The sequence below is a fragment of the Balaenoptera borealis genome (assembly GCF_965194805.1).
Source record: "Balaenoptera borealis genome assembly, chromosome: 14".
In the NCBI taxonomy this organism is placed as follows: Eukaryota; Metazoa; Chordata; class Mammalia; order Artiodactyla; family Balaenopteridae; genus Balaenoptera; species Balaenoptera borealis.
The window spans coordinates 467738-481105 of NC_138875.1; the positions used below are offsets into that span (position 1 = coordinate 467738).

Below are 13368 nucleotides of genomic sequence, written 5' to 3' on the forward strand. Positions count from 1 at the left end.
CGGGGAGTCCTGCTGCTGATGGGGAGGACACGGCCCGCCCGCCGGGAGCAGCAGGGAGACCCCGGGGCAGGCGCCCCCAGCTAGGGGCTGGGATGTGGGGACCCGTGCGAAGCGGGCTCTGGCCTAGGGGCTGGCGGGCCACAGGCGGCCGAGCTCAGGCTGTCGGGGAGGGCGGGACGGGCAGAGGCCAGACGCGGGAGGCGGCAGAAGTCTGGCAGGAGCAGGGGTGAGGCCGAGCCAGGCGTCCTGACACGGTCACCCAGCAACCAGGGGACCCGAGAGGGAGGGTCCCGCTCCATCTCACGGGGAGGGGACCACAGGGCAGGAAGGCACAGCCATCTGTGGCAGACGCCACGGCCTGGGGATGGACTTCTAGAGCCTGGACGTGAGGGTCCACAGGAGCGGGGGGCAGGGGTGGGAAGGAGGCGAAGACCACGCGGCGGAGAAGGGGCTGCGGCGGGAGGGTGCCCCGTCGCCGAGGTCTGGCCGACGCTCGGGTCAGAGGCCAAGGAACCAAGCCAGGACGTTCCCACCGAGACGGGTGGGTGGCTGAGCCGCGAGGTCGGGGGTGTCCTGAGACAGCCCACACCGGTGGGGGGGGCGGTGCTTCAGAGATGAGAGGAGGAGGAGGGCGGGTGGAAAGGCTCTCGCTGGGGCAGTGGCCAGTGGAGGGTCTGGTCCCCCCCGCGTCCGGATGCCGGGTCGGGGGCGGGCACTGGGGGGTTTCCGTACGGAGCTGAACCGGTCACCCGACTTGCTAACAAAAACGAGCAGAGTCACTGCAAGGGGACGCTGACCCCAGGCCTCGGCTGTCCCAGCCCCCGGAGGAGCTGAGTGGTCAGGAGCGTCCAAGCCTGAAGCATCTCACCACCTATGCCTGTCCCCGCACACCGAAGGCAGCGAACCCAGCGCCACCGGGCACAGAGGCCTGAGTTACGGGCAGGCTTGCAAACTTAGGTCCCTTCAATCCAACAGATTTCAAGGCCAAAATGCCACTTTCTCAAGTTCCCTGAAATGTGCGGGTATTAAGTCAAATTCGGTCACCGCAAACATCTCGGTACCTCGGGACAAACTTCCTTTCCCTCTCACGGCCTCCTGCAGGTGCCGGCAGTCGGCGGCAGCCCTCACACCACGCGCGCACAGGAGCTGCGGGCGCCCTGGCCAGGGTGCAGGCGTGTCCGTGACTGCGCGGGAAGGCGCGGGTGCTGGGTGGGAGGAGCATGGCTCGGAGGCTGTGCGCACGAGAGCCAAGGCGCTACTGGCAAGGAAGCCTGCGGCAGGGGCTGGCGCCGCTCGGCCTGGAGGCAGGGAGGGCGGCACTCACAGCACTCGATGGGGTTGGAGGCGACCTGCAGCGACAGCGTCCGGCCGTGGGGCTGCGGGACGTGGACGCGGAAGACCAGCCTCACCCGCGTGTTCTTCCTCCCGATGTCCGTCTCCCCCTTGCGGAGCTCGATGTCGGAGTTTCTGAGCTTCAGGATCCCGGCGCAGTCGATGCTGCCGGAAACAAGAGTCTACGCTCGGCCCCGGACCCCTGCCCCATCCCGGGCGACCGTGCACCGCAAGGTCTTTGCGGCCCTGCCCAGGGGCCGGGGCGGCCAGACACCCACCCGTCAAGTGGGCTGGGGCCGAGGCAGCGGGAGACGAGCCAGCCCCGGCCTCAGGCGCCCGGGGCCCAAGCAGGCAGAGCTGCCACACGCTCAGGGCTCCAGAAGCCCCAGCCCCACTGCCCTGGGCTTGCGTGGACGCCCCGGAGCAGGACGCGGCGTCCAAAGAAGGCTCCCCCGGCGGCTCCGAAAACCTCCTTCCACTTAAGATTCTGGCAGCGTCCCCCTTAATTCAGGATCCTGAGTCTTCTAGGGCCTCATATGATTTCACTTAATTTCATTTAACTTAACAGTTCCATTCAACACCAGACTCCAGCAGAACAATCCAGGCGTCATTCATCAGATGGAAACCAGCCCTTTCCCTCTGTCAGAAGCTAAGGAAATGAGGCCGCATGATGCCTCTAGGTCAGGACCACAGCCCAGCCCGGAGCAGCAGCAGGGAAGCCCTGGCCCTGGAGCCCAGGCCAGTCCCGGTCCCATGGTGTCTACACCGTCTCTGGGTTGGATGGTATTTTGGTAAATGCAGCCACGGAAGGAACAGCTGCCGCTGAAGGAACCAGCAGTTCTCTCAAACCATCTGCCCTGGTCCGAGGGAACTGTGATTACAGCTCTTGAAGCAAACCCAAGGATTTAGAATGAATTCCCCCAAATCCATGAAAAGCCAACATGGACAGAAGGCCTTCCCTTTCTTATTTTTTTTTTTTTTTTTTTTTTTTGTTGTTGCGAGCACGGGCTCTAGGCTCGTGGGCTTCAGTAGTTGCAGTGCGTGGGCTCAGTAGTTGTGGCTCACGGGCTCAGTAGTTGTGGCTCACGGGCTTAGTTGCTCCGCGGCATGGGGGATCTTCCCGGACCAGGGCTTGAACCCGTGTCCCCTGCATTGGCAGGCGGATTCTTAACCGCTGCGCCACCAGGGAAGTCCCTCCCTTTGTTTTTGACTTAGAGGGTTTATGAGTTACAAATAACTTATCAAAATCCCACACAAAGCTCTACACGATGTGGCTTCCGCACTCTCTCCCTCACCCGCCACAGCCCTGGGCTCCTCGCTACCCCACGGACGCCCCAAACTCACTCCTGCCTTGGGGCCTTTGCACTTGCTGCCTTCCTGCAGGGTCAGCTCTCGGCTTCCGTGCCGCCCCCCACAGACACTCGCCCCCAAACTCTCCAACAGGCCCCCCGTGCTAATGAATTCCTGCCTTACATCCCCCGCCCCAGAGGCCCCCAGGAGAAGGTAAGTCTTGTGGGACAACCGTGTCCCCTCTCTCTGCTGCATTCACAGCTCAGGAGTGAAATGCACACAGCAGTCACTCAGTTCAGGAAGCCACAGGCTGTACTTGGACAAGAGAAGATTACCCTGCAGCTTGTTAACCAATTCACCTCTAAACTACTGAGTCAGATCTGACCTGCACATTCCAGCTGGCCACATCGGAGATGCAGAAACCCTCAGTGAAAATACGGCCCAGACATACTGGTCTCTTTAACGTTTCAATGTTTGCCTTTTAACCATTGCTCTAACTTCCACAGAGCATTCGCAGAAATAAATGGGTGCCACGTTCACACATGGAGGAAGTACTGACAGCTGTGAACTGAGATACTTAGTTTAAGTGGCAACATGCACAGGGGCTGAAACCCTAGGAAGAAACAAATCCGCTGTCATAAATATTTGTAAAGTTTACCGAGGTGTTAAGCCCAGGGCACCCAGGGCCCCTGAGCTGAGGAAATGTGGGGAGAGATGCAGGCGTGCAAGCGCCCCCCCCGAGCCCCCGCCCCCGCCCACCGAGCCCCCGAGGCCGCGGCTTACATCGCACGCATGTTGTTCTCCGGCAGCAGCGGGATTTCCAGGACCTTGGTGTTGGAGAGGATGGCCTCGTGGCTGGTGGTGGAGACGGTCTTGCCGGTGATCCGGTGCACCTGGTAGAAGGCGTGGGGCCTCAGCAGCCGGTCGTCCGCTGTCCCGATGAACAGCTGCAGGGTGAGCGGCTCGCTCTCCATGTACCCGTGCAGCTGGGGAGAGAGGGGGGGCAGGCCTGTGAGCGCCGCGCCGACGCCCGGACCCACCGTGCTGCCCGCGCAGAGGCTGGCGCAGAGGGGCGCGTGCGCGGGCCGAGGCTGGTCCCCCCGCCCCTCCTGCGCCTCGTGCCCCGAAGTCTGGGGCCTCTGCTCCGCAGTCGGTTCTGAACACTTGGCTGCCCACGCTGGGACACACGCACACAGACGTGCAGTGCACACCTGCACGCGTGTACCTGCATCCCAGGAGCACACGTGCCCCGTGCCCGGGGCAGCGACAGGGACCCGCAGGAGGGGCAGATGGGAAGCAGAGCCGGTCCCTCCGGGCCACTGCCTCCTCCTCAGGCCACCCCTCTGCCCACGCGCGGGCGACACAGCAGCTCGTGGGGCCCCACCCGAAGCTGGGCCCGTGCCAAGCCCTCCGCACAAGCCTCCCCTGATGAACTCAGACACTCGCCCAAGAGGACGCCATCCACTTTCCCCTGCTCAGTCCAGTCCGAAGCAGCAAGCAGGATGCTTGCAAACAAGAAACCAACAGCATCGGCCCTTTTTCGCCTGGCTTGGCAGGCGGTGGCTGCGTGCTGCCCTGGTGCCCGTTGCAGGCGCCCCTGGCCCGGCTGCGGGGAGCCCCAGGTCGTGGCCCGTCTGCCACCAGCATCAGACCCACCACGGGGGGTGGCGGGGGCCGCGCGTGGCCGTTCCGATCGTGTGGGCCGGCCGGCTGGGCGCACGGTCTTGAAGACACTGTGTGTGGGCACGAAACCCAGTGAGACTCGGGCCCCAGAACCGGAACAAGCCCATCGTGCACGAGGAGCCCACGGGAGAGCGCTGGTCCCGCATTTCAGGAGCTACACCGGCCGCCGCCGGGCCGACCACCATGGGCGCAGGCCAGAGCCCTCCTCGTGCCCCTGCACCTCCAGCCGCTGCCTCCCTCAGGGTGAGTCCTCTTCAGAACTGAACTTGACTCGCCTTTTCCGTCCAGGTCACAGCTGACTGTGCTCAAGAGGCAAATCCTGAAGCAAGCAGGCAGCTTCCACAGGACCCCTGGGGCTCAGCCCCTCCTCCTGCAGAGGCAGGCGACCTGCGTCCAGCCAGAGCCCCCAAGGGTCCCGACGCAGGACCCCCGCGGGAGGGGCAGCCCCACGAGCGGAAAGGCTCAGTCAGCACAGCTGGGCGGCTTCTCGCGTTGTGGTCACGTTCTCCCTGGACTAATTTTAGCCGCTCTGACAACAGGTAGCAACTGTAACGCAGTCTGCTGGGCCAAACTAGTGCCGTCCCCGAGAGCGCTGTCACTACTTCCACAGCAGCAGAGGCCCTGGAACGGCAGTGCCAACGAGGCCACCTGCAGGCCCCGGACCCGCCTGCTCCCCCGCGGGATTCTCAGGGGGTCGGGAGCCCCTCCCAGCCCTGCGGCCGCGCGGAAGCCACGGAAGACCCAGCCCCGCAGTGGGGTTGTGGTCGGGTCCATGCGCCCCGTGAGCCCCGTCCGGGCTCCGTCTCTGCCCTGTGGGAAGGCGCCCTGACGGTCACCTCACAGCCCACAGGGAAGAAGCTCAGACTGGATGACCAAGACCTTCCAAGCCGCACTGGCTCAGGACACGGAGGGGGCCGGGGCACAGCGCAAAGGGCCAGGCTGCCAGGTGACCGAGGGAGCACAGGAGGGGCATGCGTCAGTGACCCGAAGAAACGGGAAACCTCCGGTCCGGCTGCAGCTGACCGCGGTGACCGAGATCCTGCTTCCGTCTCTACGGGTCATTTTTCCAAGTTGGGATGTTAGAATGGAAGCTGAAGCTCCGTCCAGACGAATAAGTCGGCATTTTGCTGGAAGGTCCAGTGCTGGGCGCTGAGCGCTTTCTCTGGCCTGGGTGTCCCGCCCTCTGTCTTCCTTGCGGAGAACTCACTGTATGCTGCCCTGGCTGGTTCTCCATTTCTTTCTACGACATCCAGATAGCAGCGTCCGCCCCGTCCCCCCCACTGCGGCCTCCCCAAGCTCTCCTCCGTCCCTGCGTTTGGGAACAAATGTCTCCTCAACCCAGAGAAGCGAGCGCCTGCTGTTTCCAGTGTGGCTCAAGTCAGCAGCCAACCGTTCATCGAGGCCGCGCTGACCAAGACCCAGCACTGCGCCGACTTCACTTAAGAACGAGATGAAGCCATGTGTAAATTTTCAGAGCTCAGAAGACAGTCCCAAACAATGACAGCCCGTTCACGGGAGACTCACAGGCACTCAGCAAGCAGGGTGCCAGGGCCCGCGCGCCACCCACTTGGGGCCCCCGGGAAGGATGTGCCTGGGCGCCAGGCCACTGGTGGCGCCTTATTAGGGCGGGGCCCCCGCAGGGTCAGCGGCTCCTTCCACCCCGCCCCGTCTCCCGGCCAACGGGGTCTGCGTGGTGTCGCAGCTGTGGGCAGGAGACAGCAGGCCATGAGCCAGGACTGGCCACTGCTGGACCGCAGCCCCCGATGAATGAATTTACAGCTACAGGTGAACGTCCAGCAGCGCTGAGGCCCCCACACGAGCTCACCACGGGTGTCCGGTGTCTGTGGGCATCTCCAGAGCATTCTGTAGCACCCGATTAATATTGAACAGCCCACGTTTGTCGCAGGCTGTGGAGTGGCTCCCAGGGGTTCTGAATGTCACCCTTGAGATTTTCTGGAGACGAGGAGGAGCTCCATGTAGGACAGGTGTGCACGGACGCACACGCAGCACACACCGACACACATGCACATTCACACTCAGACACACGCGCGCACACACACACACACACGCACACGCTCTCCAGACTTGCTCTGGAGTTCTGTAGCTGGTCGGGAAGATCTTATTTCCTGGCTGGCAGCAGGAGTTTCATGCGTCAGGCTCCCTATTTTTATCGTTTTCATCTGTGACGTGGTTCCAAGCACCCATGGATGTGCTCATATTCAAAGTGGTTCTTTCCTATTAAAATAATCGAGCTTTCATCATCCTGACCCACAGGTGTCTGGCCCATATGGACCAGATGAGTGTCTGATGGGCATGTGCACAGAGGAGGGGAGTCGGTCTCAGGCCTGCGGCTGAACCCGAGTGGCCGTGGCAAGCAGAGAACTGGCGGAAGCATCAAGTTTACCGAGAGACCCACCCGTCCACTCGCTGTCGTCCTGGCCTGCTGTGCCTCCCTCAAGGCCAGTGCAGAGCCGTTCCTGCTCTAAGGCCGTCACACAGAGAACCCGCCAGGAGCCACCCAGCTCCCGATGCTCATTTCAAGGTGGGTCCTGCTAACATGGCTTAATTCTGCAGAAACAAGACGCCGCTCCTGTTTGAACTGAAGAGCTTGTTTCCTGTGTGGACACATGAGCATCTCTACACACACAGAGTTCAGTTGGGGGGGAACCAGGACCAGCTTGCCGGGTCCACCCAACTTCTCCCTGCTGGGGAGCGTGAGTCCAGTCTTTTGACAATTTAACGAACCTCCTAAGAAACCTGTACTCTGTGCTGGACTTGACCTACATTTTTAAAACAGGAAATGTAAAAATAAAATCAGAGACTGATGAAGAAACAAATTTTGCCTCTTAGTATTCCATTTTGTGACATTTAATACAAGAATATGTAAATGAGTCTTTGGCTAAGACTGTCTCTTGTGTGGCCAAGGCGTATATTCCTCCCAGCCCCCAGGCCGGCACATGGCCTGGCCGGGGTCAGACGATTTGAAAATGACAACTTCAAATCCCACGGGACTCACACTGGGGCCCTGCTCTGACGGCACGTAGGCTGCAGCGGACTGTGGGAATAACTTTGCCTTTTTAAAAACATGCCATTTCAGTGAAAATGGGAATATTTAAGGTTTAACCCAGAAGGTAAACATCTATTATTTAAAACATGAAGTTCACTTTAAGAGAAGTAATTTAAATACTTCACATGTTCCACTGCATGGGTTTTCTGCCCCTGGCACGTTCTACTATCTGTCAAAATAATATTTATAAAATTACCTGTCATAACAATGACCTCTCTTTGCTTCAACCTAAACTAAACAAAATGTGCTATTCCATTTTCAAGGTGTAAGGCCTGCTGAGTTTCCTACACATAAAAATGTTTGCTTTTAGCTGCTATGCTCACCTCGCTCTTGCACGGCAGGATGACGGGCGGAGGGAATGACTGAGGCCAAATTTACTCGGTGCTGAAATTCCCACAGCGCAAGCCCACAGTGGCAGGAGTGTCGTACAAAGGACCAGTTAATTGAGGGAAATTACTTTCCACTAAGTTTCGAGATGGTACAAACATACACCGAGCAAGAGATCCTTGTGCACAGCGCAGCAGGCAATTTAAAGGGAAATCATGCATTTAACCCAGATGTAAAATTTGCATCTTTACACAATACCCAAAGGAACTCTGCAGGAAGGAAAAAATCCAGCTCACAAGCTGGTTCCACTTTTTTCAACCCCAATTTTCCCAGTACTGGATTAACTTAAGAGACTGTGTCGTGTGAGCTTTCGGTCTCCAAAACCACAGGAGAGCTTTCCCCACAGGGCGCCCGCTGCCCCCCACGGCCCGGGAGGGAGGACAGGCCCAGGGCATGCGGTCAGCTCACAGCAGACCAGACCTCAGGCGGGCAGGGCCAAGGCTGTGCTCCCGAGCCCTCCTTCCCCGGGACGGCCTCTCTGAACTCACTGGAAACACTGCACGATGGACGGGGGCAGTGGCCACCCCCAAGGCCTACGGGGCGGGCAGAGGGCCTGGCCCTTGGTGTTTATCACCAGCGCCCAAAGGGTGGCCTCGGGCAGGGCCCAGACGAGGGCTGACGGAGGCGCTGTGCGGGCCGAGGGCACTGTCTGTCAGACACCCACACGTCCACGCGACGGTCACTGGCCTGCTGTCGGGCCAGCCCTGCCCGGGCACCTGCTGCTGCTGAGGGGACGGCCACCACGGCACCATCATGAGTCCCGCTGGGCAGGGCCCGGCCCACAGCAGGGCCGAGCTGGCCACCTGGGCTGACCAGAGCCCAGCGTCCCGCGGACCCGTGGAAGAGAAGGAGACTGGAAGCCTGGCTCGGCGAGACGGCGCCGCCGCACCCTCGAGTGTGCAGGCGGGGTGCTCGCGGCTCCCCAGCTGCGTGCTGGGCGGGGCCCGCGCTCAGGGAGCCAGCAGCCCCCCAACCCAGAGCGCCCCCCAGAGACAGCGCCGTCTGCAACGCACAGCAGGAGAAGGGGTGGCCAGGGGGACCTGGACACGCGGTCGCTGCTCGAAGCCATCCGCCTGCCAACCGGGCGCAGACACTGGGCCCCAGAGCTCGGGCCGGCGCGGCCTCCGTGGCCCTCGTCCTCTTCCTGCCCAGGGAGGGCAGGCTGCGCAGTGGGCGCACCTCCCGACGTCCCTGTGCTGGGTGGCGCCCCAGGAGGACGACGCCCGGCAGGCCCTCCCCGCGGACAGCTTGGCCCGAAGACGAAGGACAGGGCTCTGCACGCAGCAGCAGGCTGGGGGCTGCCAGCGGGAGGGAGACCCGGCCCCGAGGCAAACGGAGCGGGGATCTCCCACCGGGCCACCCCCCAGCCGAGGGTACTGGACTCAGCCGCCCGTGGTGTGGCCCCCAGGAGACCATGGAGCCCCGGTCAGAGGGGAGGGCCGGCCAGGGCCACAGATTTCCCTATTTTGTCATTTTTATCAAAGACGGTGGTTTCTCACCATTATCTCCGTTACACCGTCTGGCACCCACCCCCCTCCCACCTGCACCGCGTGTGAGTGTTCTGACAGCTGCGATGGGGCCGGGGTGCAGACGCATAGCTCTGAACTGAAACGGTCCGGCACACGGCTCTGTCCTCAAAAGACACCAGGAAAACCTCCTGGGATAATGCAGAAACCATAGCAGAATTATGGACAATCATCAGAGGTTCTGTGCCCGAAGCGACTTTTATTCTAAAATTTCCGCAGCCTGGAACACAGAAGCCAAAGCTTTTGAATTAGAAGACTTTTGGAGGCTGACGATGTTGTTTATTGCTCTGAAAAGGTTTCCACTGCTGAGCTACTCGCAGACTTTATCCCCCAGTGACTGTATCGGCTGCAGGAAAACTTGAACTGCGCTGTCCTCAGTTCTGCTGGCCAATGAAACTCTAAAACAGGTGTTTAAAAACCAATGTGCCGTACCTGAGACCGAGTGTCTGTGCCGTGTGTCAGCAGACAGCAACAAAATCCCAGCTATCTTTCCTATTATTGTTATTACTGGCACCTTCACTGCATTCTCGTGCTGACACGGTGCGACTCCACTGAACACCCTTACCAAGACCACGCAGGCACAGGCACCTCTTTGCTTTGGGAGGAACACAAATGGCAACCCCCCCCCCACCCCCCGCTCGGTGCCCTGAGCTTCCGCAGAGCCCACTGTGTCGCGGGAACAATGGCAGCAGCTCCCGCGACACAGGTGTGTCTACAAAGAGTGAGACTGTCCAGGCCTGTGTGCGCGGCCGGCCCAGAAGGAAACGGCCACCTGCCCAGATGCTGCTGGAAGAGCAGAGGGCAGCTGCCGCATAAAAGATTAATCTGCCCCACGGGCAGGTCAGCGGCGTTTGGCTGCCAGACGACCGGGGTCCGGGCTAGGGCCAGACCTGCGTCCGAGCGCTGTCTCAGCTCCCGGGGTGGTGGGTGGGGTCTGGGCTGGAGCAGGGCTGCTGCTATCGGGCAGTTCTGGCCCTCAGCTCCTCCCTGGGCCCAAGGAATTTCTTCCACTAGCACCGGTTTCTCTGGCTTTTGTGAAAACCTTGGCTTCCAGGTTAACGATCCCGTCTCAATCCGGTTTCCATAACAAAAAATGGAGCGAAGCTTTGGGTAAAACAGAGCATGCTGTGGACACCAGATAAAAGAAAGCACTGCTGTTTGTCCGCAGTATTCAGACACTCCCAGGAAGCCTGTTTCTTGAAATGCTGATGCTTCTGGACCCAGGGGTGCGGGGTGCTACAGGAAATGAAAAGTGATAACAGCCGACTGGCTGATTGTAACGATCTGGAAAGAATGACTGGTTCCTGGTGTGTTCCTTCCTCGGTGTCAGCTCAAACGTCGTACATAATAGAAAAATACCTGTCCTGGTCTATGGGGGCAAACCTGAGCCTCAAAGCCGACCACCCTAAAGAGAGGCCCCTGCACCACGCAGGGCACGAGGCCGGGGCCGGGACCCTGCCTTGGGCCAGCCCGGCCTCCCGGTCCCCACTGCCTGGGCCAGGGTGGTCCCCGCATCCCCCCGCCAGCCACCCGGCCGGACAGGGGTTACACTGGTCACTCATAACTGACAGGAACACAAATTACAAACCTAAAGTGCTGTTTAGGAATTGACAGGCCTCCACCGAGTCTCACGTTTCTGCAACCTATTAATTATTCACACAGGCCTGGCCTCCTGTGTGACGGGCTAGATGCTATCGAGCAGGTTATTTTGGTAACTGGGTAAACAGAGCTTCATCCTTTGACCCCTGGGTCAGAGGTCGTGACGACCCCCAGCTCACTCCCCCAGCCCCCACGGGGCGGCAGGAACCGGGGACCTTCCCGGAAGGGACCTCTGCCCTCGGGACGGGGACCAGGCATCAGGGATGCAGCACAGCGGGCAGGGAGGAGGGACGGCCAGGCCTGGACAACAGCCCAGGACACACACAGCCCGACGACGCCCTCCGCTCTCCCTCCCCAGGGAGAAGGTGGGGGAATCTCCCCCCTCAGCCCAGGAGGGCAGGAGGGAGACGGGGACGCGGCAGGGAAGAACAGCGAAGCGGACAGTATCGGCCTCCTGGAGCTGCAGCTTTCTCTTCGGACGGAGAGGGAACACGGGGACCCAGGGACCCCTCTGGGGACGCGTACCCTGAGTTATCAGCAAGGACACTGGAAAGGCAAACTCCACACAGCCCGACGACGCCCTCCGCTCTCCCTCCCCAGGGAGAAGGTGGGGGAATCTCCCCCCTCAGCCCAGACCCACTGACGGCAACGGCAGGGAACCAGCTGCGGCTGCCGTCCGGGCGCTGAGCGCAGACGCGGGGCGGGGTGTGAGCAGGACGGGCTGGGAGGCTGGACGGAAGGGAGGGCCCCCAGACGCACCCAGAACACCTGGCCCCCGGGGTGGAGGGGCCGCCGCACCCAGAGACCCTCGCCCACGAGCAGACTAACGGGCCGAGGAGGCCGGGAGGGGCCCAGCAGTCATCCCGCCGGACAGTCGGTGTGAGCCCTGCAGCTCAGGAGACACAGAACAACGGTGTGAAGCACCAGCTCTGATTGCTCCGGGTCGCTCTGTCCTGCTGGCACCACCGGAAAAGGCCTTTGCATCTCCGTCGGAAGCTCCCGGGGCTCCTGCATCTTAAATCCCGGGGCTCCTGCATCTTAAACCAGTGGCCCATGGATTTACACACACACCCGGGGCGCTGGTGGCAGAAGGTCTGGACCGAGGACACGAGGGGCCCTGGGCACTGGGAGCCAGGACACCCCACCCTGCCCCCAGCTGGACGCCTCCCACCCAGGAGGATTCTACGTGTGTCTGAATCCTTTGGCAGTAGGGGAAAAGGCACGATTTTAAAGTTCAGGGAAACCCACACTCCCTTCCTCCCTGGTCCCATCATTACAAAGTCAGCAAAGGCCAGCGCAGAGCCCGGGGCCCCTGGCGCTCGCTGTGGCCGCATCACACGCACACCCGCCGCTGGAGCCGGGGGCCTCATGGAGGACGGCCGCACCCACCCAGCTCCAGCCCGCGGGGGAGGGGAGCCAGCACCTGACAGGGCCGTCACAGCAGCCTCGGGGGCCCAGACGCACCCGCCGGGCACACCCGCCAGGGCCGTCAAGGACTCTGGAAAGTCTGGGTGGTGGACAGTCTGGAACGCTCACTCCCGGCACCAGCCCCCGGAGGATGCTGGGCGAGCCCCCTACGCATCTGTGTCCCCAAATGAAAACGGGGGACAAGACCACGTGAATGCAAAGTCCTCTCCTATTCTGAAATTTCAGTCTGATTCTGCCTGGAGAGAAGGCTCTGCATTTCGTCGCGTCTCCTAGACTCAGAGGAGGGGGCGGCGGGGTGGAGGCGGCTCCCGCTGCGTCTGGGATGCTCGGGAAATGCAGGAGTCCTCCCTGGGCCTGGCAGGGCCTCTGCGCTACACAAGGCTGCCGCCCCCGACTTCACGACAAGCCTGGGGATGCAGAAGCAAGCCGATGAGCTGGCTGTCCTAGGAGGGCAGCAACAGCCCCTGGTGCGGTCCCCACGACCGCTGGCCTCCTCTGAGCTCCACGTGACAGCGGCTCCGAGGGACGGCCTGGGTGCCCCGGAACCGACACCTGGCTTCCCTCCGACCAGCGACCGCAGAACGGCCAGTGGGGGCGGCTGTCTCCCCAACACGTGGATCGGCCTGCGGCCGAGGCTCCGAGAAGCCGCTGGTGTCGGAGGATGAGCTAAAATAGCTCACGGCGCAGAATAAAACTCTGTGGTTACTGGGCTTTCACAGCAACTGAGAGAGTTTTCTGTTTTCATCTGTTTTATAATTATGTGCAAATTCTATTTTTATCCAGCCTGTGCTCCACTAACTGAAAAAGAAAACAAACCCCAAAGCCCCTGTTTTTACCTGCCTACCTCACCTTGCACACAGACTCCCTCTACTGCAGAGAGATCAGAGAACTCTCCAGTACTAACCTTCTTGCAGGAGGAATGCTGACAGAGGCTGACATTTCTGTTGGGCCTGGTTTCCTCTCGCGGTTCAGCTGTGTGGCAGGGGGAGGGGCCCTCATTCTGCTTAAACCCAGAAGCAGCCTCTCCCATCCTGCCATCACTGAACTCGAAATAAT

The 13368-nt window shown here is 61.1% G+C and overlaps 1 protein-coding gene across 7 annotated transcripts in view; it reads right to left on the reverse strand.

The window, feature by feature from the left end:
• NFATC1 (nuclear factor of activated T cells 1) overlaps positions 1–13368 on the reverse strand; it is a 100972-nt gene that overhangs the window by 54670 nt on the left and 32934 nt on the right. For all 7 annotated transcript variants that reach the window (XR_014234460.1, XM_082355637.1, XM_082355639.1 and 4 more), the window contains exons 4-5: positions 3406–3608; positions 1325–1497 (exon numbers count right to left, since the gene is read on the reverse strand). Coding sequence is in view for 6 of the 7 variants with exons in the window: in XM_082355637.1 (XP_082211763.1) it covers positions 1325–1497; positions 3406–3608 (376 nt within the window). In the remaining variant the exon portion in view is untranslated. The remainder of the gene's footprint in view (positions 1–1324; positions 1498–3405; positions 3609–13368) is intronic.